Here is a 27,308-nt window from a genome sequence, read left to right as displayed (position 1 = left end):
AGACAACGTGAGCTAGTCCCATCATGCAGTACAAAAAAAATACTTGGTCTGTCCATTTCTCTTGGAACTTTCTGTGTTCTTCTTGAATCGACAGTATCTTTCTCTTAGACACCGGAGCTATTTTCCTGGTTCTCCGGTGGTTCTTCGTTCATAGCTGTCACGTTGTTCTCCAGCTCTTCCCCCCTCATTTTAATTGTCAATAGATTTACGTTTATTTTTGTTATTTTTATTTACAATTGATCGATCCATGTCGACCAGACTGTAGCTGAGCAGTTGCGTTCTATTTCGGCCTTTCTGTTCAACAGCTGCGCTATACTGGCATCTATCTGCCGTCCAGGGAACAATAGATATATTCAATTATGTGATTCAGGCCTGCATTATCATTGTTATGTATTATGAATGGAAAATAGGAAAATCACAGCGAGCAGCAAAGTAAGGGCTCGCGGGCCGCGCAATGACTACCACTGCCCTAGAGTCTATTGACGCACCGATCCGTCAATCTAACTAACATAATTTAAAAAATCCCCATCAAAATCCATCAGTTTAAGCTAGGGTGGAAAGTGGCAGAGCTACAGAGCTGTTTGTCAGACCAGGAGACATTCTGAAAATCGGTCTTATCATGAAAACGTCTGTAGCATCCAGTGGAGGCTGCTGAGGGGAGGACGGCTCATAATAATGACTGGAATGGAGTCATGGAATAGTATCAAACACATCAAAGACGTGGTTTCCATGTGTTTGATACCTTTCCATTGACTCCATTCCAACCGTTATTATGAGCCGTCCTCCTCTCAGCAGCCTCCACTGGTAGCATCTAAATGGTTTGGCCTAAAAAACTAACACTAAAAAAACGAACACTCTCACAAACATGTTTTGCTCTATGACCCCCACAAGTGTCACCGGACTTGTCTAAAGGTAACCCATACAAATGAATGGAAGTATGGAGGTAGTTTTGTGGCAACAAAAATAAGGGGTTAAATGTGTCAAAAAAATACTTCCCAAGCTTTCTTATATCTCCTAGATATAGGATAGACACTTCAAAACCTTATTCCTTATGATTTCATTTTGAACTGTCTTTCTTTCCATGTATGAATGTGTTATTCAATGCGTTTCTATGGGCTATAGTAGTAAAGGCCAAACTCAATAGTTTATCAAATAATTTGTTATATTTTTTGATACCTAAAGGGGTCCTAAAATTCCAAATCAAATAGCTAAATGATCCTTGGTATGACCTTCTTAAAACAATTCCATATGTAAACTTAGAGCCCCCCACCCCAACGGCTTAGACTTTTAAGAATTACATTTCAATGGTTGCTTATGTTCGCAGGTATGGCCCTAAGTGATTCTGTTTTGACTTCCTACAAGCCTTTCAGGTTGGTGTTTACAAAACATTTGGTGTTGTCTGATTAGGATATAAAGGGCCTGTCTCCAAGAGGCCAGTTATACATTTTCTCTGCTTCTGTGCTGGAGCTGTCTCCCTGTTGCAACTTGTAATAAACCGGACACACATACACAGGTACAATTATTTTCTGCTCAAACAAAAAATACAGTAGTACCTACTAGTTAGCTCACTGACATAGTTAACTTGCCAACCAGATGAAAGGTCTATTACTTTTCCTGCCTCACTCCATTTTTCGATTGGATGGGTCTGAGTACAACATTCAGACATGGCGGAAGGAACGGTGGAGCAGGTTACGAATGGAGAGCAAGAAGAAGCATATTTTTACCGAGAAAGGATTAAATGTACACCAGAAGAGGAGACAAGGCTCGAAAGGCAACACTTTTGGAAAGTGATCGATGCGTTTAGATACTACAGGTACGGACTGTTTCAAAACAGCAGTAGTATTTGGTAGCTAGCTTATCCATAACAGTCATTTGACCCAGATGTTCTGGCTATCGTTAGTTCAAGTTTCTTTTATTAGTAGTATGTACGTGATACACATGGCATACAACGTCCAACGGTGCAGGTTCCTTTTCGACAATGCAACAACAATAAGAAATAATAAAATAAGAATAGGAACATGAAGTAACGTTAAATGACTCATGGAAGGAGGATCTGGGGGCAAGTGTTTAAATTGTGCAGTTGTGATATGTGTGTTCTGTTGATGGAGGAACGTTTTGTCCGAAGATTTTAGAAGAGGGATGACTGATTATGGGGTCTTCACTAGTTATCACAGCCATAAAGTCATGCCTAAACCCCGCCTATTTCTGCAATGTATCTTCTTAAAGGCCCAGTGCAGTCAATAATACTGTAGTTGGAATAATATTGTGAAAATTATGATAATGCCAGTTAGTGTAAGAGCTGTTTGAAAAGACCTCCTGAAAATTCAGCCTTTTTAGGCAACCTGGTCTCAGCGCATTTCGTATTATTCTGTATGTAAATCAGAGACACTCATCTTTGTATGATATGTTACGTTTTGTATGGTATCTATTAATTGGTGGATGTCCGTCAATTATTTCATATGATATGTTAAGAATTCCAATTCCAATTATATGTTATGAATTTGCAAAACATATAATATGATATGTTACTAATTCTAGCTAAGTGAGTTAGCTAGCTCACTAACGTTAGCTAGGCTAGGGTTAAGTTTAGGAGTTAGGTTAAAGGGATACGGGAAGGGTTAGCTAAAAGGGTTAAGGTTAGCATTAGGGTAAGGGTTAGATAACATGCTAAGTAGTTGCAAAGTAGTAAGTAGTAGAAAAGTAGCAAATTAGCTAAAATGCTAAAGTTGTCCGTCATGCGATTCGAACTCGCAACCTTTGGATAGAAACAGCTGCATTTGACCTTTCAAATCTGATTTTAAACCTAACCTTAACCTCACTGCTAACCTTATGTGTAACCCTAACCTGAAGTTAAGACCATAAACCACATTTTTGTTTTCATTAATTTTTACGATAGTACATTTTTACTTTGTGGTAACTAGTGACAACCCTAATTATGTTGCATAGCTAGCTAGCTAAAATAGATTGTGTATTTATATCAGGGACCGTTTTGGCTCACTACATTGTTCCATACCATCGCTATTTAGCTAGTAGAAAATAACAAAGATAACTAAAAGAAGATGCAAGAGCTATAAAGTCCAGGCTGACAAAGACAAACATTTAATTTCAATACAGTTACTCTTGTTACTTACAAACAAGGACATCATACATGATTATGCCTAGTCTATACAACCATGTTCACCATAGTGGAAGATGCTTAGAAAAATTGAATAAAAGGGTTTTGTGAATCTTTGTGTCAAGTCATTTCAAGGAGTCTGCATATTGGGTTAGGCTTTATCAGAATTCAAAAAGGCTATAAAATATGGGTTTCTATTTTCCCGCATCTGTGTTTCTGGACCCCCATCTTCTCCTCCTCCTGTTCACCACGGCACCACCCTTCCCTTTTTCTTTGTCTAATTCACCTCCCCTTAATCTCAGGATGCATGTTCAGGAGCGGGTGAATCGAGCAGAACGTCAGTTCCGGAGTCTTCCGGAGCATCACCAGCTGCTGCTGCCCGGGGTCTTGCCCAACCTGGCCCGTATCCGCCGCAGTGTGGACCACAACCAGGAGGTGCTGCAGGCCATCGTGCTCAACTGTGTCCACATGTTTGAGAACATGGAGTACGGCGAAGAGGTGAGCTAAACGGTCGGAAAAGGTCACACTCATGCTTTCTCGCAGCCACACCAGGCACTACTTGTAGCGCTCAAACTACTGGAAATCAGTTATTTTTAATGGAAAGAGGAGACACAAGGAGTCATTTAGCGATTTAACCACTGGCAACTAGAGAGCTCGCTGCCAAAGTTGAGAAATCCAACTTTATGCAAAATGGTCAGTAATGCGAATGCGGAATAACCAATCGGAGGAGGGAGGGTCTTACTTGCTAGCTTTGACACTGTGCTGGATAGGTTAACAACCAATTGGGTGTTTTGCATGCTGTTCGGAAGATACACCCATGGGGGAAGATATCAGAGATTCCTTACTACAAGGCAGCCTCTGGTGTAACCACCCTGTTAGTCATCGTCTTCCTCTTTGTGGTAGGAGAGGTAGTATGCTGCATCTAGGTGTGCTGTGCAAGAAAAATACAGTAATAGTAGGATGAGCTGAATGTTTTTCTATTCTAGTATACCACACCAGCACACACTTCAATAGTTATTGTAGTAATGTACATTTTAAAAGATAGATCTTAGATTCATTTGCTGCCATGATCCTTTCACCATTGGATGAAGTTTGAGGAGTTGAAGTGAATCTGTCTTTCTGTCCAGGATGACCTGAGGAAGGTGGGTACGTCTTCCACTTTCGACATGGACAAGCTCAAGTCCACCATTAAGCAGTTTGTGCGTGACTGGAGTGAGGCGGGCCAGGCTGAGAGAGACTCCTGCTACCTGCCCCTCATCCAAGAGATCCAGAGACTCTTTCCCAGCAACAAGTGGTGAGCACACACACACACAGTCTTGAATTCTAACTCTGTTGTGTGATTTTGTATTTTGAATTACGTGTCTATTCTGTCAGAGATGGTGTGGTTGTTTCTGTAGTGATGTGTCCAAGGTGAGCGTGCTGGTTCCAGGGGCAGGGCTTGGTCGCCTAGCGTGGGAAATCGCTCGTCTGGGTTACGCCTGTCAAGGCAACGAATGGAGTTTCTTCATGCTATTCTCCTCAAACTTCGTCCTCAACAGGTAACACTCACTTCAGCCCTAACCAGGGGTTTAAAGTAGATTTAATTTCTTCCCATTACGGGACCTCCTATGTGTGCACCTCAAAAATGTATGGGCATAACATGCCCAGCCCTGGACGTTCTGCCATCCTAGGCAAGAAAAAAAATTGCCACCCCCCTCCTATCCCGCTAAACTAGAATGGTGTACAGCAGGGGTCTGCAATAGGTTTGCCCTTGGGCCAATTTTCTTCTCAGCTAATAGTCGGCAGAACAACATAATAGCAGCCCAATTCATAAGCCTATTCATAACACATCTGGTTAGTAGGCTATATAATCAGTTCAATGCCAATAACATATCCTAATATTTTCAATCTGATTATACTGATAAAATCACCAATGTCTCTATTATTAAATTCTTTTTTTTTTATATTTCTTTGTGTGTTGATTGGGGAAAAACTGCTTGCAATCAATATAAAATGTAGCTCTGAAAAAGTCTCAAAAGAAAAGTGGATAATGAAAATAGAAGTTTCAGGGAAGAGTGGACAGAGAAATAAGCATATTTCTCCAATGTCAAACCAGAGTCTTGTTTGTAACGCAACGGTTGCGGTTTGCAAATAATTAAATATTAGACATCGTTATTAATCTAAACATGGCACTTTCAAAAGTTACCTTTCCACCCAGACAGACCCTCGACCGACGCAGAAAAATGTAAGCTTCAACTGCTGGCTACTCATCCGTTGCTTAACCCAACAACAGAAGTGCTTCCCTAAAAGTTGCCTGGGTTTAACATATTCTCTTTTCAGAAAATGAAAAGCTAAATTAACAGGGACAGAATAGCAAAGCCCATTTTTTTGTCTCCTCCAATATTGAAGGCTGCAGCTCAGCTTCAGAATGTCATAGAAACTAATCAGTATATTCCCATATGCATCAGTCACATCTTTTGTGGGCATTTTAAAGCTTGTTTCTAGCATAAGGCATCACAGAGTTAAGCATTGTTATAGAATGCTTCATATTATCTGGATACGTTTTATTTATTTATTTCAAAATATAAAGCTTTAACAAAGGGTACGGCATACCCTCACTCAATTTGAGCCCTTGTTTTAACCAAACACACCAAACCCTTCCCAGACACTGAGGTATTTAAGGAGTGCACGGTGACAGTATTGGAGGATTTGGCTATACCGACAAATCTATGGATAGCATAATTGTGTCTGTCAAACAGGTAGGCCTACCTCTTTTTTTTATATAGGAAGAAATAGCCTCCAACAAAGCCCTCTTGTTGTTAGTGAAGTCAAATTAAAATAAAATGAAGAATTACTTTCAGCACCATTTGCTGTCCACCTCTGTTTAGATTATGCCACAGCCACACCAAAGCTGATGTTTGCCCGCTAGCCTTTTTAGTTGACTTTCTCCTGCACTCTCTCTCCTCATGAATAAGTGAATGATTGAAAAAGTGTCTGTCTCATGACATTGTAATACATTTGGTCTCCAGGCTATGCGGTTACAGAAAAACCACATAGGCTACTACTCTTTCTACCGTAGGCTACATCATTTATGTTAAATGAATTTGTTGGAGCGTGGTAGAGTGCAGCGTCTTTCCAACAGCACGCTGGGCATGGATAAGCTAAATATTTTGCACCCCTGCCTTTGGCAAAGTGGGCTCTGCTTATAGCCCACATACCACTGGGTGAGAGAAGTTATTGTTTTTGGGCAGAATAATGTGAGGTGTTGTGTTGTTGGAGGTGCGTCTTGGTCAGTTTAAGTCGGGAAATGCTGCCCTCATCAAACTGCCGCTCTAGGCTGCTGCCTAATCCTGCCTAATGGGCGAGCCGCCCGTGGGGCCTAATCATAGAATTATATTTAGCATTCCTATTCATTCAATAGCATTTTTTTGTGAGCCATAATTTTTTTTCATTTCATTTTTATTATGGAATAAACACAACCAGTCATGACGTTTTCATCTGATTTTCAAACAATCACTTCAAAGGGCTCTTTTACTAGGCTACCCGCGCATGTTCATCCACTCGCAACATATTTCCAGCCTCCAAACAGTGGTGAATGGAAAGAGACATCCGTTACACAAAACACCAAAAAGTGTAATGACATTTGGTGATTGTCATTAGGCCAGAATTAATTCCTCCACTGCTGTCCGTGCGCGTCTCTGTCGGCCACTCATCTCTGCCTTGGCAAAATGTCAGTGTTCTCCTCGAACCACATTGTATTTTGGAGCGTAAGCTATAGGCCTACCACCTGTTTTCAAGTCAATTTTTCATGCCTCTAACATACGGTAATGATAAATAAGGGTGTAATACAGTTTTCTAGACATTTTGTTTTCATTATTGTGAAAGGCTCATGTTTTACCGGTACGCCGTACCCCCACTATTTATTTTGCCGGGACACCGTACCGGACGGTACCGCCTTACTTTCAACCCTGGCCCTAACTCAAGCCTTGCATATGGTGCAATAATTCAGGCCTTGCATATGTTGCACTGTGTGTCATTTAATGACAGAGTATTAAACATGTTGAAATGTATGTGTCTGGTGTGTTTATGTGCCTGAGAACTTGGGCCAAATCAATTGCCTAGCATATCAAATTAGCCCAATGCAATCATCTTTGTTGGTGATCTTTTTCTCACACTACTGTTGTTCAGCTTATCTTACCTTGGCTCTGTTCTTCCTGAGGTGTGAAAAGGTCAACTCCATGACCCTGTACCCCTGGATCCACCAGTTCAGCAACAACAAGAGGTCATCTGACCAGACGCGGCCAATCAGCTTCCCAGACGTCAACCCCCAGAGCCTGCCTCCAAACTCGGACTTCTCCATGGTGGCAGGGGACTTCCAGGAGGTCTACACAGAGCCTAGTGAGTGGTGAGCCTCACACAGGCTGTCTGAAAGATCAACAAGTGCAATGAGTGATCAGGGCCTGTATTCACAAAGCGTCTCAGAGTAGGAGTGCTGATCTAGAATCAGGTCCCACCTTGTCTTATTCATTATGGTCTAAAAGGCTAAACTGATCCTGGATCAGCACTCCTGCTCTTAGACACGGGTTCTTCTCTCTCTGTGAGTGACATGTTGTTATGTGAATTGGCCACATTGAACAGTCAATAGTGAAAGTGAGCAATCTGTCCTAGACACAGATTATTTGTTATTACCTGTGTTGGTTGGTATTAGCAATAAGGTGAGACAGGTTAAACGAGTATCATTGTGGTCTTTCCTCTCAGACACCTGGGACTGTGTGGCTACCTGCTTCTTCATCGACACGGCGCACAACGTCATCGACTACGTAGAGACCATCTGGAACATTCTCAAACCTGGAGGCGTGTGGATCAATCTTGGTGAGCGACGATATGTTCAACAAACCTCCTTACTGACCAGTGAAAGAGGTTCTCTTCTACGCATTTTTGGTGTAGTTGCTGTTTTAACTTACGGTTAGTGTGTGATATACTGTATGTCAGTGGCGGTCGGTGCCGTATAAGATGAGGGAGGACGTTTTTTTAATGAGCATGGCCTTATTTCTATTACAGCATATTGAATGACTGTCATTAATATTCCATTCACCCAGTTCAATGTAACATCGATAGGTTTAGGCTACTACATGATACTCGCTATACCCATAAATTGTCCCTATACCCATCATGAGGTAGCTACAACCTAGCCTACGACTGAAAGTTTACAACGTAGGTGCACACGTCGACAGAAAAATTTGAGTAATAAAGGTGACAGTGACAAATGTAATACTGCCTTGCACACTCTTTCCTGCATCTAGCTGATCTAGGATGTAATAATTAGTCCAACAGTTGCAAACAAGACTTTCTATTGGACAAATTCAGGTATGTTTATCCCTGTTTTGTTCCGTTTGCTTCCGTTTAAGAAATGTTTTTCAACGGAATTGGCAGAATGAATACACCCCTGATCACACGCAAACAGTTCACTTTCATAGCAGCCACATATACTGAACAAAAATATAAACGTAACCTCCAATGTTGTTTTAGAGAATTTGGCAGTACGTCCAGCCGGCCTTACAACTGCAGACCATGTGTAACCACGCCATCCCAATACCTCCACATCTGGCTTAATCACCTGCAGGATCGGGGGGAGGGGGCAGAGGAGTATAAAGCCCCTTTGTGGGGAAAAGCTCATTCTGATTGGCTGGGCCTGGCTCCCCAGTGGGTGGGCCTGGCTCCCAAGTGGGTGGGCCTATGCCTTCCCAGGCCCACCCGTGGCTGCACCCCTGCCCATTCATGTGAAATCTATAGATTAGGGACTAATTCATTTATTTCAATTGACTGATTTCCTTATATGAACTGTAACTCAGTAAAATCTTTGAAATTGTTGCATGTTGCATTTATATTTTTGTTCAGTACACAAACAGCATAATAATTTGCTTGTTGTATAATTCCTTCTCGCATCTACGCGCTCTCCTCCTCTCACCTTTTCCCTTCGCTTGTGGACTTCAGTGCAGAAAACAACAAGGCGAGAAAAACCTTTCCAAGCCAAACCTTCATACCATAACCGCTACACAAAGTCTACATCTTTGTCACCATATTAGCTAATGTCATAGACAACATACAGTGGGGAGAACAAGTATTTGATACACTGACGATTTTGCAGGTTTTACTACTTACAAAGCATTTAGAGGTCTGTCATTTTTATCATAGGTACACTTCAACTGTGAGAGACAGAATCTAAAACAAAAATCCAGAAAATCACATTGTATGATTTGTAAGTAATTAATTTGCATTTTATTGCATGACATAAGTATTTGATACATCAGAAAAGCAGAACTTAATATTTGGTACAGAAACCTTTGTTTGCAATTACAGAGATCATACGTTTCCTGTAGGTCTTGACCAGGTTTGCACACACTGCAGCAGGGATTTTGGCCCACTCCTCCATACAGACCTTCTCCAGATCCTTCAGGTTTCGGGGCTGTTGCTGGCCAATACGGACTTTCAGCTCCCTCCAAAGATTTTCTATTGGGTTCAGGTCTGGAGACTGGCTAGGCCACTCCAGGACCTTGAGATGCTTCTTACGGAGCCACTCCTTAGTTGCCCTGGCTGTGTGTTTCGGGTCGTTGTCATGCTGGAAGACCCAGCCACGACCCATCTTCAATGCTCTTACTGAGGGAAGGAGGTTGTTGGCCAAGATCTCGCGATACATGGCCCAAACCATCCTCCCCTCAATACGGTGCAGTCGTCCTGTCCCCTTTGCAGAAAAGCATCCCCAAAGAATGATGTTTTCACCTCCATGCTTCACGGTTGGGATGTTGTTCTTGGGGTTGTACTCATCCTTCTTCTTCCTCCAAACACGGCGAGTGGAGTTTAGACCAAAAAGCTCTATTTTTGTCTCATCAGACCACATGACCTTCTCCCATTCCTCCTCTGGATCATACAGATGGTCATTGGCAAACTTCAGACGGGCCTGGACATGCGCTGGCTTGAGCAGGGGGACCTTGCGTGCGCTGCAGGATTTTAATCCATGACGGCGTAGTGTGTTACTAATGGTTTTCTTTAAGACTGTGGTCCCAGCTCTCTTCAGATCATTGACCAGGTCCTGCCGTGTAGTTCTGGGCTGATCCCTCACCTTCCTCATGATCATTGATGCCCCACGAGGTGAGATCTTGCATGGAGCCCCAGACTGAGGGTGATTGACCGTCATCTTGAACTTCTTCCATTTTCTAATAATTGCACCAACAGTTGTTGCCTTCTCACCAAGCTGCTTGCCTATTCTCCTGTAGCCCATCCCAGCCTTGTGCAGGTCTACAATGTTATCCTTGATGTCCTTACACAGCTCTCTGGTCTTGGCCATTGTGGAGAGGTTGGAGTCTGTTTGATTGAGTGTGTGGACAGGTGTCTTTTATACAGGTAACGAGTTCAAACAGGTGCAGTTAATACAGGTAATGTGGAGAACAGGAGGGCTTCTTAAAGAAAAACTAACAGGTCTGTGAGAGCCGGAATTCTTACTGGTTGGTAGGTGATCAAATACTTATGTCATGCAATAAAATGCAAATGAATTACTTAAAAATCATACAATGTGATTTTCTGGATTTTTGTTTTAGATTCCGTCTCTCACAGTTGAAGTGTACCTATGATAAAAATTACAGACCTCTACATGCTTTGTAAGTAGGAAAACCTGCAAAATCGGCAGTGTATCAAATACTTGTTCTCCCCACTGTAGCTAGCTACTAGAATTAACTTGTTAATAAACCGCTACAATCATGTAGTACAGTGTACAGCAAGCAGTTTAGCAGTTACACCGGGTGTTTGAGTAGGCTAAACTAATTAGCTGCATTCATTAGCTAGGTAAGTGAAAGTGAAACAAATACAATGAAATATAGCTAACTCTCTCTATTGCTTCTCCTTCATTTTTGAAAAAATGAATTTGTTTCCAAACTGTTCAACTATTGTATTTCTCTCTCTTTGAGTCAACTACACACCACATTTTATGCACTACAGTGCTAGCTAGCTGTAGCTTATTCTTTCAGTACTAGATTAATTATCTGATCCTTTGATTGGGTCAACAACGGCAGTTCATACTGCAAGAGCTCTGATAGGTTGGAGGACGTCCTCTGGAAGTTTTCATAATTACTGTGTAAGTCTATGGAAGGGGGTGAGAACCATGAGCCTCCTAGATTTTGTATTGAAGTCAATTTATCCAGAGGAGGACGGAAACTACCCCAGAGAGTGCTTTTGAGGATACTGTAGACCAGGGTTCTTCAATTCCGGTCCTGGAGGGCCGAAACACTTCTGTTTTTTATTTCTACCTGGTAGTTAATTGCACTCACCTGGTGTCCCAGGTCTGAATTAGCCCCTGATTAGAAGGAGAGGATGAAAAACAGAGGTGTTTCGGCCCTCCAGGACCGGAATTGAAGAACCCTGCTGTAGACCATTGCAAAGCAGTGTTTTAATCAATTATTTGGTGACGTGAATATATTTAGTATAGTTTTTCCTAAAAAGGATACCTTTTTTTATTGTTTCACTATTTTTTTTTTTTTTTTTAAATACACTGAGGATGGTCCACCCATTCCTCCTCTGAGGAGCCTGCACTGCTGTATGTATACTTTTACCAAAGCTGCAATTCCTCCCTTGCCTATAGGCCCACTGCTGTACCACTTTGAGAACATGGCCAATGAGCTCTCCATCGAGCTCAGCTACGAGGACGTCAGGGAGGCCATTTTAAAATATGGATTCCATTTGGAGGTAAAGTCGTTTTTTTAGTTAAAAAAATATATAAAACAGGTGTACAGATTGGAGGAATAAGATGAACTACTACTTCAGTTTACAGTAAAGAAAAGTATAAAACATTGTTTTCAGTTAATGTTGTTAATGTTGTTTGGCCTAAAACACCCTGTCTTTCACTGCAGGTGGAGAGAGAGTCTGTACCCACTACATACACGGAGAATGATCAGTCCATGCTGAAGTACCTGTACGACTGTGTTTTCTTTGTGGCAAGGAAACCTGACCATCTGTATGCCAACGGTTTCCAGGTGGTCCATGAGAACAGACTGGAAGCGTCGCCACGGCGAGAGAGCTGCGACAGTCTGACGTGACATCGTCTGTCATGACATAGCAGAGCAACAACCGAAAAAACGCGATTGGCCACTGCCGAGAGCATAAAAAAAAAGAGTAAGATGACAGAAACACAAGTCAATGGACAGGTTTGCTTTCATGTTTCTTCTTCTTTATATTATCTAATCGCCAGAGCTGCCCAATCACCTTCCTTCCCCCCTGAGCCTTTGAGATTGAGACGGATGCCTATTATGAACTCAAGTGACTAAATCTTTCAGCCCAGGACTGTTTGTCTTCAGTTAAAGAGGCAAGGTGACGCCTCTATGGTGACCTGATGTAGTTGCATGCTTGTCAGAGACCCGCCTCTGTCTTCCCAATATATTTATTTTGTAAAATAGTTACCAACTCTGGCTATTTATAGTATTTTTTTTGTTCATCACTTAAAGTCAGTTGCTGAAGTGGCTGGAGTTGGTAATACTGAGGGTAGGACAAAGTTATTTTAACCTTTATTATATGATTGGACACAGATTGAGTTTCAGCATTACAACCTGGATCTAGTTACTGTCTCACTTAACAATAAAGAAAAACACAATTCTTAAAAAAAAAGAAACATGTTTCATTGACAGGGGGATTGTCGAATTTAGTGTCTTTAGGGTCGTTCCATGAAAAGTGCCTTTGATATTAACTATTAATTGTGCACCAATATAGAATTTTTAAAGCCTGATATATAAATGAAGTGCCCTTTTAATATAGACCACATGGAGAATTCAATAAATCAGATTTATTTTATGAATAAAGACTTGCTCAAGTGCCAAAAATCCCTCTGTGAAAACTGTGACTTCTAGGATGATTTTAACCCACTTAACCAACATTTCTCCAAGCTTTCACCATCATTGTAAAGCCCTAGTTATTTTGTTGCTTTGACAGTCATTTCTGAAGACTGTAATTTATTTAATGTGATTAGTGATTCATTTACGTCTGTCCCTCATTTCAAGGTCACGTAAACTGAACTCTCATTTTCTGGTGTTTTGAGGAGAAAAACTGAGCGGGTCGAACATAACACGTTAACCCATAGATCGACAGGTTAGAAAATAATTTAACAATAAAACATTTTTTGTGAAACTTGCATTCACACAACAAGCTTCCATTCCCCCTGTCAAAAGGGGATTTATGGCCAATTTTTAAGATTAAATCAATGTTTACTTTATTTATTTGGCATTTACTAGTCATTTTTTTTATTTGACCTTGAGATGGGAAAGCTTGTTTTTTAGGAAGTTGAATTTGCTCTTTATGACAGAATGTTCAAATTAGGTGAAATCAAGTTATTATTATTTTTTTTTTACACCTCTCAAAGGTAGAACTGGTGGAAGGACCCTTTTATCAAGAGGGAGATCTATTTTGAAAGTATGAATCTCATATTCCCTCTGTTTGCAGTTATTCACTGAAATAATTTGGAGCATTATGCCTAGATATGATCAATGTTATAATGTATGCAACAACTCCCCTTTTGTAAATTACTGTCTGCATACAGCCAGGTACATCTGAGAGTCACAGTTGGTTACAGAGGATACAGACATCAGTGATGAATCCTTATCATATCAATACAATTTGACACAGCATATGAAAGGGAGATCCAGTGCACACATGAAATGATTTACTGACAATGATTGCCCTACCTAATGGAATGAATGCCCAATCTGGCTATCTCAATAACTCTTTCTCAAGCAACCGACAGGTGGCGCTGTTGGTGGAGAACATTATTGATAGTGGTGGGCGGGAATAGAGGACAGATACATCCTCTCATTAGACAGACCGCGTGTGTGTAGAATTTACAGTAACTTGTGCTGAAATATTTTGACAAATTGTACTCATGACGAAAAGGTGAGCTGAAGATGTTTTGTTCCACGACGCGCCTTTTAAAAGATCATGTTTTCGTCCACTTTACAAAGAAACGTGCACGAGAGGACACCATCACTAGATACGATCCTCCAAAGATGGTAAGTACTGCTTCTTAGATAGTGTATACTGGAACACTAGTATACTTTGAGGAAAATTTGACTTACTATGACTGATGTGTGGTTGTCCCAACTAACTATCTTAAGATGAATGCACTAACTGTAAGTCGCTCTGGATAAGAGCATCTGCTAAATGACAAAAAATATGTAGTGTATTAAACGTTTTATTTTATTTGTTATAATTTTTTGTATTGCAGAGAACACCAGTATACATACAAGAAGTATACAAACAGACAATGACAACATACAGTGCATTCGGAAAGTATTCAGACCCCTCGACCTTTTCCACATTTTGTTAAGTTACAGCCTTATTCTAAAATTGATTAAATCGATTTTTTTCCTCATCAATCTACACACTATACCATAATGACAAAGTGAAACCAGGTTTTTAGAAATGTTTGTATTCAGACCCTTTGCTATGAGACTTGAAATTGAGCTCAGGTGAATCCTGCTTCCATTTATCATCCTTGAGATGTTTCTACAACTTGATTGGAGTCCACCTGTGGTAAATGCAATTGATTGGACATTATTTGGAAAGGCACACAACTGTCTATATAAGGTCCCACAGTTGACAGTGCATGTCAGAGCAAAAACCAATCAATGAGGTCGAAGGAATTGTCAGTTGAGCTCCGAGACAGGATTGTGTCGGCACATATCTGGGGAAGGGTACTAAAAAAATTATGCAGCATTGAAGGTCCCCAAGAACACAGTGGCCTCCATCATTCTTAAATGGAAGAAGTTTGGAACCACCAAGACTTTTCCTAGAGCTGGCCGCTCGGCCAAACTGAGCAATCAAGGGAGAAGGGCCTTGGTCAGGGAGGTGATCAAGAACCCGCTGGTCACTCTGACAGAGCTCCAGAGTTCTTCTGTGGAGATGGGAGAACCTTCCAGAAGCACAACCATCTCCAGCACTCCACCGATCAGGCCTTTATGGTAGAGTGGCCAGACGGAAGCCACTCCTCAGGAAAAGGCACATGACAGCCTTCTTGGAGTTTGCCATAGGCACCTAAAGGACTCTCAGACCATGAGAAACAAGATTCTCTGGTCTGACGAAACCAAGATTGAACTCTTTGGCCTGAATGCCAAGCGTCACATCTGGAGGAAACCTGGCACCATCCCTACGGTGAAGCATGGTGGTGGCAGCATCATGCTGTGGGGATGTTTTTCAGCGGCAGGGACTGGGAGACTAGTCAGGATTTAGGGAAAGATGAACGGAGCAAATTAAAGAAAGATCCTTGATGAAAATCTGCTCTAGAGCGCTCTGGACCTCAGACGGGCGAAGGTTCACCTTCCAACAGGACAACGACCCTAAGCACACAGCCAAGACAACGCAGGAGTGGCTTCGGGACAAGTCTCTGAATGTCCTTGAGTGGCCCAGCCAGAGCCCGGACTTGAACCCGATTGAACATATCTGGAGAGACCTGAAAATAGCTGTGCAGCAACGCTCTCCATCCAACCTGACAAAGTTTGAGAGGACCTGCAGAGAAGAATGGGAGAAACTCCCCAAATACAGGTGTGCCAAGCTCCAATGAGACTTGAGGCTGTAATCGCTGCCAAAGGTGCTTCAACAAAGTAATAATATAATAATAATAATATGCCATTTAGCAGATGCTTTTATCCAAAGCGACTTACAGTCATGTGTGCATACATTTGTACGTATGGGTGGTCCCGGGGATCGAACCCACTACCCTGGGGTTACAAGCGCCATGCTCTACCAATTGAGTACTGAGTAAAGAGTCTGAATACTTATGTAAATGTAATATTTCAGTTTTAATTTTGTATAAATTTGCCAAAATGTCTAAACTTGTTTTTGCTTTGTCATTATGAGGTATTGTGTGTAGATTGATGAGATGTATTTATTTTTTAATCAATTTTAGAATATGGCTGTAACGTAACAAAATGTGGAAAAAGTAAAGGGGACTGAATACTTTCCGAATGTACTGTATGTTGACCGTCAGACACAGCGTATGACAGTCCTCAAGGAGGAAGGCTGATTTCAGATCCGTTAATGAAAGCGCGCCCTCCGATGAAGTAAGCCACTTTCCTCTCTTTTCGTGCTTTTTCCACAGCTGGCCACAGTTTCTCTCTCCTTTCTCTGTCTGCTTTCGAGAGGTAGATCACTTTGGAAGGTAGATCTCTTTGTTGCTTTCCAAGTGGCATCCCTGTAGATCCGTTATGTGAACTGGAGAATGACACCTCTGGGCTTGGAGTCATTTTGCCTTCTCGTGCCGAGGCGATGTACAGTGTCGACAACATCTGCTAGCTTAGCCATCTCCTCAGGTAGGACAGGTTGGCAGACTTTGATGGTCTCTTGCCGTAAGTTCTCCCCATCTGCCTCGGGAACTCCATACAGTCACAAACTCCACCGTCTGGAGTAGCTTTCGAGTTCCGTAATTCTTCTTTGGCAGAAGTCCATCTTTTTCAACACGCTTTTTGATGTGGGCGACCTTCTTCTTAAAGTCGACCGTTTTTTCAAGCCCTCGATTTTCATTGCGTTGTCGCCTCCCATTTTCTCTATGGCATCGGACCTTGTATTGATGGGCCTGGAGTGGCAATAACATCATTATTGGCAGTGGCATCAGAGCCCAGTTCAAACATGCCTTTCTTGGAAGCTGGAGGTTTGCTTGGGGTTATAGGCAAAGAAGGAAAATCCTCGTCTGACACCGTTAAGTGTCAAAGTCTGTCAGGCCAGCATAGTTGTGGCAGTTGTCAATCAAAGCGTTTGCCTCCTGCATAACGACATTGGATCAAGCCTGACCATTGCTAGCTGAGGAGGTAGTCATAAGATTTCTCTTTCTATCAGTGCGCTGACATTTTGAAAAATAAAATCAATGACCTGGTGTTTTTAGCTAAATATTAATTTGGTAGTTCAAAATAAGAAACTTTTCACCATCTTTCAAAAGTTGGTATGCAGAGCTAGGTATCTTGGAGCCCCTCCTGTCGTGTATTAAACTGCATAGGGTTGAAATCAACATCCATTGAGCACAATACAAGATGTCGCTAGTTCTTCCTTTTAAATGTAGACTAAAGTCGTCCGCATGCTTCCCAGCTAGTTCTGTAAAGTTTGTGCATATATTATGACGACATTTTGTGACGTTTTTGTTCACTTTGGACGTCGGTGAGGGTTTTTTCAGCTATTCAGGCACACATTTTTTCTGGAGGCATGCCGAAGTTTGGAGCCGAATTCTATGCCCCTTCGTCAGTTATTGGTCAACAGTAGGGATTCTTCAATAGTATTTGTCATTCAACTAGAGACAACTTGTTTTCATGCAAAACATTTCATTGAAAAATACTGCACCAAACATCTTAGATGTAAAATTGCGTGATTAAGATCTCTTCGGCATATATGTCAAAAATAATGACAGATTTCTTGAGTTATCTTAGATTAATTCGGACTATTTTAGCTACGGCTTCTCAAAATGGACAAACAGTACTATTGCCGCTTTTGTCTAGTTTTTCAAGCAATGGTCTTTTAAGGGAGTATGCGAGCACACTCATTCGGTTCGCTAGGCGCCAGCCGAACTGATACATGCGGACACCTTTAGCCATATGACCACAGTTTCTAAACCCAGAGGTGCAACATCGCGAGACTTCCGGGACGCTTGCGATACAGACTGGGCCGGGGTTTGAGAAGTCAATGAGAGAAGTGAAAAATTCTTCCTTAGTAGTTAATTTTCTCGAAATCGAAAGACAACCTAGATTCGAGACAATGTCTTAAGTAGGTAAACGTGTTTTTACTGCAACCCCGTGAAAGTGACAAACTGACACGTTTTCATTTTCGTCAAGAACAAATAACATTTTATTTGTCACATGCTTCGTAAACAGGTGTAGACTAACAGTGAAATGCTTACTTAAGGGCCCTTCCCAACAATGCAGAAAGGAAAAAAAAATACAATAAATAAATACACAATGAGTAACGATAACTTGGCTATATGCACAGGGTACCAGTACCAAGTCGATGTGCAGGGGGTACAAGGTAATTGAGGTAAATATGTACAGTGGGGAGAACAAGTATTTGATACACTGCCGATTTTGCAGGTTTTCCTACTTAGAAAGCATGTAGAGGTCTGTAATTTTTATCATAGGTACACTTCAACTGTGAGAGACAGAATCTAAAACAAAAATCCAGAAAATCACATTGTATGATTTTTAAGTAATTAATTTGCATTTCATTGCATGACATAAGTATTTGATCACCTACCAACCAGTAAGAATTCCGGCTCTCACAGACCTGTTAGTTTTTCTTTAAGAAGCCCTCCTGTTCTCCACTCATTACCTGTATTAACTACACCTGTTTGAACTCATTACCTGTATAAAAGACACCTGTCCACACACTCAATCAAACAGACTCCAACCTCTCCACAATGGCCAAGACCAGAGAGCTGTGTAAGGACATCAGGGATAAAATTGTAGACCTGCACAAGGCTGGGATGGTCTACAGGACAACAGGCAAGCAGCTTGGTGAGAAGGCAACAACGGTTGGCGCAATTATTAGAAAATGGAAGAAGTTCAAGATGACGGTCAATCACCCTCGGTCTGGGGCTCCATGCAAGATCTCACCTCGTGGGGCATCAATGATCATGAGGAAGGTGAGGGATCAGCCCAGAACTACACGGCAGGACCTGGTCAATGACCTGAAGAGAGCTGGGACCACAGTCTCAAAGAAAACCATTAGTAACACACTACGCCGTCATGGATTAAAATCCTGCAGCGCACGCAAGGTCCCCCTGCTCAAGCCAGCGCATGTCCAGGCCCGTCTGAAGTTTGCCAATGACCATCTGGATGATCCAGAGGAGGAATGGGAGAAGGTCATGTGGTCTGATGAGACAGAAATAGAGCTTTTTGGTCTAAACTCCATGAGTACAACCCCAAGAACACCATCCCAACCATGAAGCATGGAGGTGGAAACATCATTCTTTGGGGATGCTTTTCTGCAAAGGGGACAGGACGACTGCACCGTATTGAGGGGAGGATGGATGGGGCCATGTATCGCGAGATCTTGGTCAACAATCTCCTTCCCTCAGTAAGAGCATTGAAGATGGGTCGTGGCTGGGTCTTCCAGCATGACAACGACCTGAAACACACAGCCAGGGCAACTAAGGAGTGGCTCCGTAAGAAGCATCTCAAGGTCCTGGAGTGGCCTAGCCAGTCTCCAGACCTGAACCCAATAGAAAATCTTTGGAGGGAGCTGAAAGTCCGTATTGCCCAGCGACAGCCCCGAAACCTGAAGGATCTGGAGAAGGTCTGTATGGAGGAGTGGGCCAAAATCCCTGCTGCAGTATGTGCAAACCTGGTCAAGACCTACAGGAAACGTATGATCTCTGTAATTGCAAACAAAGGTTTCTGTACCAAATATTAAGTTCTGCTTTTCTGATGTATCAAATACTTATGTCATGCAATAAAATGCAAATGAATTACTTAAAAATTATACAAATGTGATTTTCTGGATTTTTTTCCATCTCTCACAGTTGAAGTGTACCTATGATAAAAATGACAGACCTCTACATGCTTTGTAAGTAGGAAAACCTGCAAAATCGACAGTGTATCAAATACTTGTTCTCCCCACTGTACATATACTGTAGGTAGGGATAAAGTAACTAGGCAACGGGATAGATAATAAACAATAACATCAGCGTATGTGATGAGTCAGGAGTTACTGCAAAAGGGTCAATGCAGATATTCCGGGTAGCTATTAGTTGACTATTTAACTAACAGTCTTATTGCTTGGGGGTAGAAGCTATTCGGGGTCTTGTTGGTTCCAGACTTGGTGCATCGCAGTGGTGTAAAGTACTTAAGTCGTTTTTTTGGGGTATCTGTACTTTACTATTTATATTTTTGTCAACTTTTACTTCAGTACATTCCTAAAGAAAATTACACTGCTCAAAAAAATTAAGGGAACACTAAAATAACACATCCTAGATCTGAATGAATGAAATAATTTTATTAAATACTTTTTTCTTTACATAGTTGAATGTGCTGATAACAAAATCACACAAATATTATCAATGGAAATCAAATTTATCAACCCATGGAGGTCTGGATTTGGAGTCACCCTCAAAATTAAAGTGGAAATCCACACTACAGGCTGATCCAACTTTGATGTAATGTCCTTAAAACAAGTCAAAATGAGGCTCAGTAGTGTGTGTGGCCTCCACGTGCCTGTATGACCTCCCTACAACGCCTGGGCATGCTCCTGATGAGGTGGCGGATGGTCTCCTGAGGGATCTCCTCCCAGACCTGGACTAAAGCATCCGCCAACTCCTGGACAGTCTGTGGTGCAACGTGGCGTTGGTGGATGGAGCGAGACATGATGTCCCAGATGTGCTCAATTGGACTCAGGTCTGGGGAAAGGGCTGGCCAGTCCATAGCATCAATGCCTTCCTCTTGCAGGAACTGCTGACACACTCCAGCCACATGAGGTCTAGCATTGTCTTGCATTAGGAGGAACCCAGGGCCAACCGCACCAGCATATGGTCTCACAAGGGGTCTGAGGATCTCATCTCGGTACCTAATGACAGTCAGGCTACCTCTGGCGAGCACATGGTTTGGCTGTGCGGCCCCCCAAAGAAATGCCACCCCACACCATGACTGACCCACCGCCAAACCGGTCATGCTGGAGGATGTTGCAGGCAGCAGAACGTTCTCCACGGCGTCTCCAGACTCTGTCACGTCTGTCACGTGTTCAGTGTGAACCTGCTTTCATCTGTGAAGAGCACAGGGCGCCAGTGGCGAATTTGCCAATCTTGGTGTTCTCTGGCAAATGCCAAACGTCCTGCACGGTGTTGGGCTGTAAGCACCAGAGGTGGGACAAAGTCATTGTTATGCAAGTCACAAGTAAGTCTCAAGTCTTTGCCCTCGAGTCCCGAGTCAAGTCGAGTCAAAGATGAGGCAAGTCCCAAGTCGAGTCAAAAGTCAAAGCCATCAAGTCTCAAGTCGAGTCCAAAGTCCTACATTTTAGTTTCGAGTCATTTCAAGTCCTCTTAGCAAGCCTTTGCAAGTCATTACAAGTCCTCGTAGCAAGTCTTCTCGAGTCATAAGGCGCAAGTCCAAGTCAAGTCACGAGTCATTGATGTTAAAGTCCAAGTCGAGTTGCAAGTCTTTGTACATTTTGTCGAGTCGAGTCTGAAGTCATCAAATTCATGACTCGAGTCTGACTCGAGTCCAAGTCACATGACTCGAGTCCACACCTCTGGTAAGCACAACCCCCACCTGTGGACGTCGGGCCCTCATACCACCCTCATGGAGTCTGTTTCTGACCGTTTGAGCAGACACATGCACATTTGTGGCCTGCTGGAGGTCATTTTGCAGGGATCTGGCAGTGCTCCTCCTGCTCCTCCTTGCACAAAGGCGGAGGTAGCAGTCCTGCTGCTGGGTTGTTGGCCTCCTCCACGTCTCCTGATGTACTGGCCTGTCTCCTGGTAGCGCCTCCATGCTCTGGACACTACGCTGACAGACACAGCAAACCTTCTTGCCACAGCTCGCATTGATGTGCCATCCTGGATGAGCTGCACTACCTGAGCCACTTGTGTGGGTTGTAGACTCCGTCTCATGCTGCCACTAGAGTGAAAGCACCGCCAGCATTCAAAAGTGACCAAATCATCAGCCAGGAAGCATAGGAACTGAGAAGTGGTCTGTGGTCACCACCTGCAAAACCAGTCCTTTATTGGGGGTGTCTTGCTAATTGCCTATAATTTCCACCTGTTGTCTATTCCATTTGCACAACAGCATGTGAAATGTATTGTCAATCAGTGTTGCTTCCTAAGTGGACAGTTTGATTTCGCAGAAGTGTGATTGACTTGGAGTTAAATTGTGTTGTTTAAGTGTTCCCTTTATTTTTTTGAGCAGTGTATTTACTTTTTACTCCATACATTTTCCCTGACACCCAAAAGTACTCGTTACATTTTGAATGCTTAGCAGGACAGGAAAATGATCTAGTTCACACACTTATCAAGAGAACATCCTTGGTCATCCCTACTGCCTCTGATCCCTACTCACATGCTTCGTTTTTAAATTATGTCTGAGTGTTGGAACATGCCCTTGGCTATCCTTAACTAAAAAAAACATAAATGATGCCGTCTGGTTTGTTTAATATAAGGAATTTGAAATTATTTATACTTTTACTTTTGATACTTACATATATTTCAGCAATTCCATTTACTTTTGATAGCTATATATATATATATATATATATATATATATATATATATATATATATATATATATATATATATATATTTATTTAGGGGTAGATCAGCTTTAATATTGCAGTAGATTGTAATTTCCATCAATGTAATTGTCTGCATTGCTTCCAATCCCCCATATTCTTTTCGCAAATATATACATACATACATACATACATACATACATACATACATACATACATACATACAGTTGAAGTCGGAAGTTTACATACACTTAGGTTGGAGTCATTAAAACTTGTTTTTCAACCACTCTACAAATTTATTTTTAACGAACTATAGTTTTGGCAAGTCGGTTAGGACATCTACTTTGTGCATGACACAAGTAATTTTTCCAACAATTGTTTACAGACAGATTATTTCACTTATAATTCACTGTATCACAATTCCAGTGGGTCAGAAGTTTACATACACTAAGTTCACTGTGCCTTTAAACAGCTTGGAAAATTCCAGAAAATGATGTCATGGCTTTAGAAGCTTCATTTGAGTCAATTGGAGGTGTACCTGTGGAGGTATTTCAAGGCCTACCTTCAAACTCAGTGCCTCTTTGCTTGACATCATGGGAAAATCAAAAGAAATCAGCCAAGACCTCAGAAACACAACCTGGTTCATCCTTGGGAGCAATTTCCAAACGCCTGAAGGTACCACGCTCATCTGTACAAACAATAGTACGCAAGTATAAACACCATGGGACCACGCAGCCGTCATACCGCTCAGGAAGGAGACGCGTTCTGTCTCCTAGAGATTACCGTACTTTGGTGCGAAACGTGCAAATCAATACCAGAACAACAGCAAATGACCTTGTGAAGATGCTGGAGGAAACGGGTACAAAAGTATCTATATCCACAGTAAAGCGAGTCCTATATCGACATAACCTGAAAGGTCGCTCAGCAAGGAAGAAGCCACTGCTCCAAAACCGCCATAAAAAAGCCAGACTACAGTTTGCAACTGCACATGGGGACAAAGATCGTACTTTTTGGAGAAATGTCCTCTGGTCTGATGAAACAAAAATAGAACTGTTTGGCCATAATGACCATCGTTATGTTTGGAGGAAAAAGGGGGTGGCTTGCAAGCCGAAGAACACCATCCCAACCGTGAAGCACGGGGGTGGCAGCATCATGCTGTGGGGGTGCTTTGCTGCAGGAGGGACTGGTGCACTTCACAAAATAGATGGCATCATGAGGAAGGAAAATTATGTGGATATATTGAAGCAACATCTGAAGACATCAGTCAGGAAGTTAAAGCTTGGTCGCAAATGGGTCTTCCAAATGGACAATGACCCCAAGCATACTTCCAAAGTTGTGCCAAAATGGCTTAAGGACAACAAAGTCAAGGTATTGGAGTGGCCATCACAAAGCCCTGACCTCAATCCTATAGAAAATGTGTGGCCAGAACTGAAAAAGTGTGTGCGAGAAAGGAGGCCTACAAACCTGACTCAGTTACACCAGCTCTGTCAGGAGGAATGGGCCAAAATTCACCCAACTTATTGTGGGAAGCTTGTGGAAGGCTACCCAAAACGTTTGATCCAAGTTAAACATTATAAAGGCAATGCTACCAAATACTAATTGAGTGTATGTACACTTCTGACCCACTGGGACTGTGATGAAAGAAATAAAAGCTGAAATAAATAATTCTCTCTATTGTGGAAAAACTGAGTTTAAATGTATTTGGCTAAGGTGTATGTAAACTTCCGACTTCAACTGTATATTCATATCCTTTATTAAAATATATTTTCCTTTATTAATTTGCAACCCCACCACCCCTCCCCTAATTCGAGTAAACTAGTGAACAATAACGCTTAGGCCTCTACTTCCAGCTTATACACTACCGTTCAAAAGTTTGAGGTCACTTAGAAATGTCCTTGTTTTCCATGAAAACATACATGAAATGAGTTTGAATAGGAAATATAGCAAAATGCATAGGAAATGTAGTCACTGACAAGGTTAGAAATAATGATTTTTTATATAAATAATAATTGTGTCCTTCAAACTTTACTTTCGTCAAAGAATCCTCCATTTGCAGCATTACAGCCTTGCAGACTTTTGGCATTCTAGTTGTCAATTTGTTGAGGTAATCTGAAGAGATTTCACCCCATGCTTCCTGAAGCACCTCCCACAAGTTGGATTGGCTTGATGGGCACTTCTTACGTACCATACGTTCAAGCTGCTTCCACAACAGCTCAATAGGGTTGAGATCCGGTGACTGTGCTGGCCACTCCATTATAGACAGAATACCAGCTGACTGCTTCTTCCCTAAATAGTTCTTGCATAGTTTGGAGCTGTGCTTTGGGACATTGTCCTGTTGTAGGAGGAAATTGGCTCCAATCAAGCGCCGTCCACAGGGTATGGCATGGCATTGCAAAATGGAGTGATAGCCTTCCTTCTTCAAGATCCCTTTTACCCTGTACAAATCTCCCACTCTACCACCACCAAAGCACCCCCAGACCATCACATTGCCTCCACCATGTTTGACAGATGGCATCAAGCACTCCTCCTGCATATTTTCATTTGGTCTGCGTCTCACAAATGTTTTTCTTTGTGATCTGAACACCTCAAACTTCGATTTGTCTGTCCATAACATAACTTTTTTCCAATCTTCCTCTGTCCAGTGTCTGTGTTATTTTGCCCATCTTAATCTTTTCTTTTTATTGGCCAGTCTGAGATATGGCTTTTTCTTTGCAACTCTGCCTAGAAGGTCAGCATCCCGGAGTCGCCTCTTCACTGTTGATGTTGAGACTGGTGTTTTGCAGGTACTATTTAATGAAGCTGCCAGTTGAGGACCTGTGAGGCGTCTGTTTCTCAAACTAGACACTCTAATGTATTTGTCCTCTTGCTCAGTTGTGCACCGGGGCTTCCCTTCTCCTCTTGCTGTTCTGGTTAGAGCCAGTTTGTGCTGTTCTGTGAAGGGAGTAGTACACAGCGTTGTACGAGATCTTCAGTTTCTTGGCAATTTCTCGCATGGAATAGCCTTCATTTCTCAGAACAAGAATAGACTGACAAGTTTCAGAATAACGTTTTTTGTTTCTGGCCATTTTGAGCCTGTAATCGAACCCACAATTGCTGATGCTCCAGATACTCAACTAGTCTCAAGAAGGCCATTTTTATTGCTTCTTTAATCAGCAACAGTTTTCAGTTGTGCTAACATAATTGCAAAAGGGTTTTCTAATGATCAATTAGCCTTTTAAAATGATAAACATGGATTAGCAAACACAACGTGCCATTGGAACACAGGACTGATGGTTGCTGATAATGGGCCTCTGTACGCCTATGTAGATATTCCATAAAAAAATCAGCCGTTTCCAGCTACAATAGCCATTTACAACATTAACAATGTCTACACTGTATTTCTGATCAATTTGATGTTATTTTAATGGACAATTGCTTTTCTTTTGAAAACAAGGACATTTCTAAGTGACCCTAAACTTTTGAACGGTAGTGTACATACTATATACATTTTATGGACACAGTCAATTTTACAATAGTTATATTTTGTTTGTTTTTACTCCTGAACTTCCTCTACCCTCAACCTCTCCGATCATTTTCATGAGGTCCATCCGGTTTGCTTCTATATGCCATACTTTTGATACCTAAGTATATTTAAAACCAAATACTTTTAGACTTTTACGCAAGTAGGATTTTACTGGGTGACGTTCACTTTAACTCGATCTATTAAGGTATCTATACTTTTACTCAAGAATGACAATTGGGGGCTTTTTCCACCACTGGTGCATCGGTACTGCTTGCCGTGTGGTAGCAGAGAGAGCAGTCTATGACTTGGGTGGCTGGAGTCTGACAATTTTTAGGGCCTTCCTCTGACACCGCCTGGTATAAAGGTCCTGGATGGCAGGGAGCTCGGCTCCAGTGATTTTACTGGGCCAGGGTTCCGGTCTAGAAGCACAGTTTCTACTGCTCCTACAGTTTTGCTTCGGTACTGCAGTTTAACTGACACCCGGCCCACAAAGACAATTTCCATCGACAGCCACATAGAGATGTCAGATTTGAAAATTCCTAATAAGACACTTTAGTCAACCCCTTTGTGCACAAAACATCCATTGAATTATTCAAATAATTGTCACTGAGGCCGTTTTTCTTATCACTCACAGACTAAGATATTAACATTTTATATTCATCCAATGTCTGTCATGTTTTTGGATGATGTGATGACGTCGCCGCTGCATGTGATGCAACTCAGTTATAGACGGTCCATTTATCGGCGAATGCGAACATAAGTCCATCACCTTGAAAGCAACGATCGGACATCTTGGACACAGTCTCCAGTTCTTATTATACCTCAGTGGTTGAAGCGAGAGGCTAAACTTCTCCACTGTTTTGGTCCAGTACCTACCACGCTCTAACAGCGTGAAGCGAACCCATGCACATGCGCAGATACTCTGTGTGACTGTGTGAGAGCGAAGTCTTGCATCGTCTCTTCCTCTCACCCCTAGATCACACACAAAGAAGGAATTGATGATGGCAATGACCTATGCACTTTCAACTCATTCCAGTACTGGAGGGTCCCTCTGCTGGAGCTGGACATTTTACTTCTGCAGAGTGGGAACCTCTCTGGACCAAATGGAGAACCAACCCCCTGCCAAAGACTTGTCCTCTGATGCCATGGAGTCATGAATATCTGCCCACCATGGAACTCTTATGCAAGAGGTGGCCACAGACACTGCCCATCAGAGCAATATATATAAATCTATACTATGTAGACATACAGTTGAAGTCGGAAGTTTACATACACTTAGGTTAGAGTCATTAAAATTTGTTTTTCAACCACTTCACAAATGTCTTGTTAACAAATTATAGTTTTGGCAAGTCGGTTAGGACACCTACTTTGTGCATGACAAGTAATTTTTCCAACAATTGTTTACAGACAGATTATTTCACTTAATTCACTGTATCACAATTCCAGTGGGTCAGAAGTTTACATACACTATGTTGACTGTTTCCTTAA

At 42.0% G+C, this 27,308-nt stretch overlaps 1 protein-coding gene across 1 annotated transcript; it reads left to right on the top strand.

Annotated features, from left to right (window-relative positions):
* The first annotated feature begins 1,625 nt into the window (after positions 1 to 1,625).
* LOC121551039 (carnosine N-methyltransferase-like) lies at positions 1,626 to 12,954 on the top strand. Its single transcript, XM_041863563.2, has 8 exons — positions 1,626 to 1,813; positions 3,418 to 3,613; positions 4,243 to 4,409; positions 4,513 to 4,653; positions 7,314 to 7,492; positions 7,853 to 7,966; positions 11,727 to 11,830; positions 11,995 to 12,954. Exons 1-8 carry the CDS (start codon positions 1,665 to 1,667, stop codon positions 12,178 to 12,180), a joined length of 1,236 nt encoding a protein of 411 aa, XP_041719497.1. The 5' UTR covers positions 1,626 to 1,664; the 3' UTR covers positions 12,181 to 12,954.
* The last annotated feature ends 14,354 nt before the right edge of the window (positions 12,955 to 27,308 follow it).

This window comes from Coregonus clupeaformis, chromosome 18 (genome assembly GCF_020615455.1).
Source record: "Coregonus clupeaformis isolate EN_2021a chromosome 18, ASM2061545v1, whole genome shotgun sequence".
In the NCBI taxonomy this organism is placed as follows: domain Eukaryota; kingdom Metazoa; phylum Chordata; class Actinopteri; order Salmoniformes; family Salmonidae; genus Coregonus; species Coregonus clupeaformis.
This window is presented reverse-complemented; position numbering and strand designations above follow the sequence as displayed.

What these genes read in the sequence shown, in the direction of transcription:
- LOC121551039 (XM_041863563.2), top strand. Translation starts at nt 1,665, where the DNA reads ATGGCGGAAGGAACGGTGGAGCAGGTTACGAATGGAGAGCAAGAAGAA. An exon ending in GATGCGTTTAGATACTACAG is followed by an intron (nt 1,814 to 3,417) that starts GTACGGACTGTT and finishes CCTTAATCTCAG; the next exon opens with GATGCATGTTCAGGAGCGGG. An exon ending in CTCTTTCCCAGCAACAAGTG is followed by an intron (nt 4,410 to 4,512) that starts GTGAGCACACAC and finishes TTGTTTCTGTAG; the next exon opens with TGATGTGTCCAAGGTGAGCG.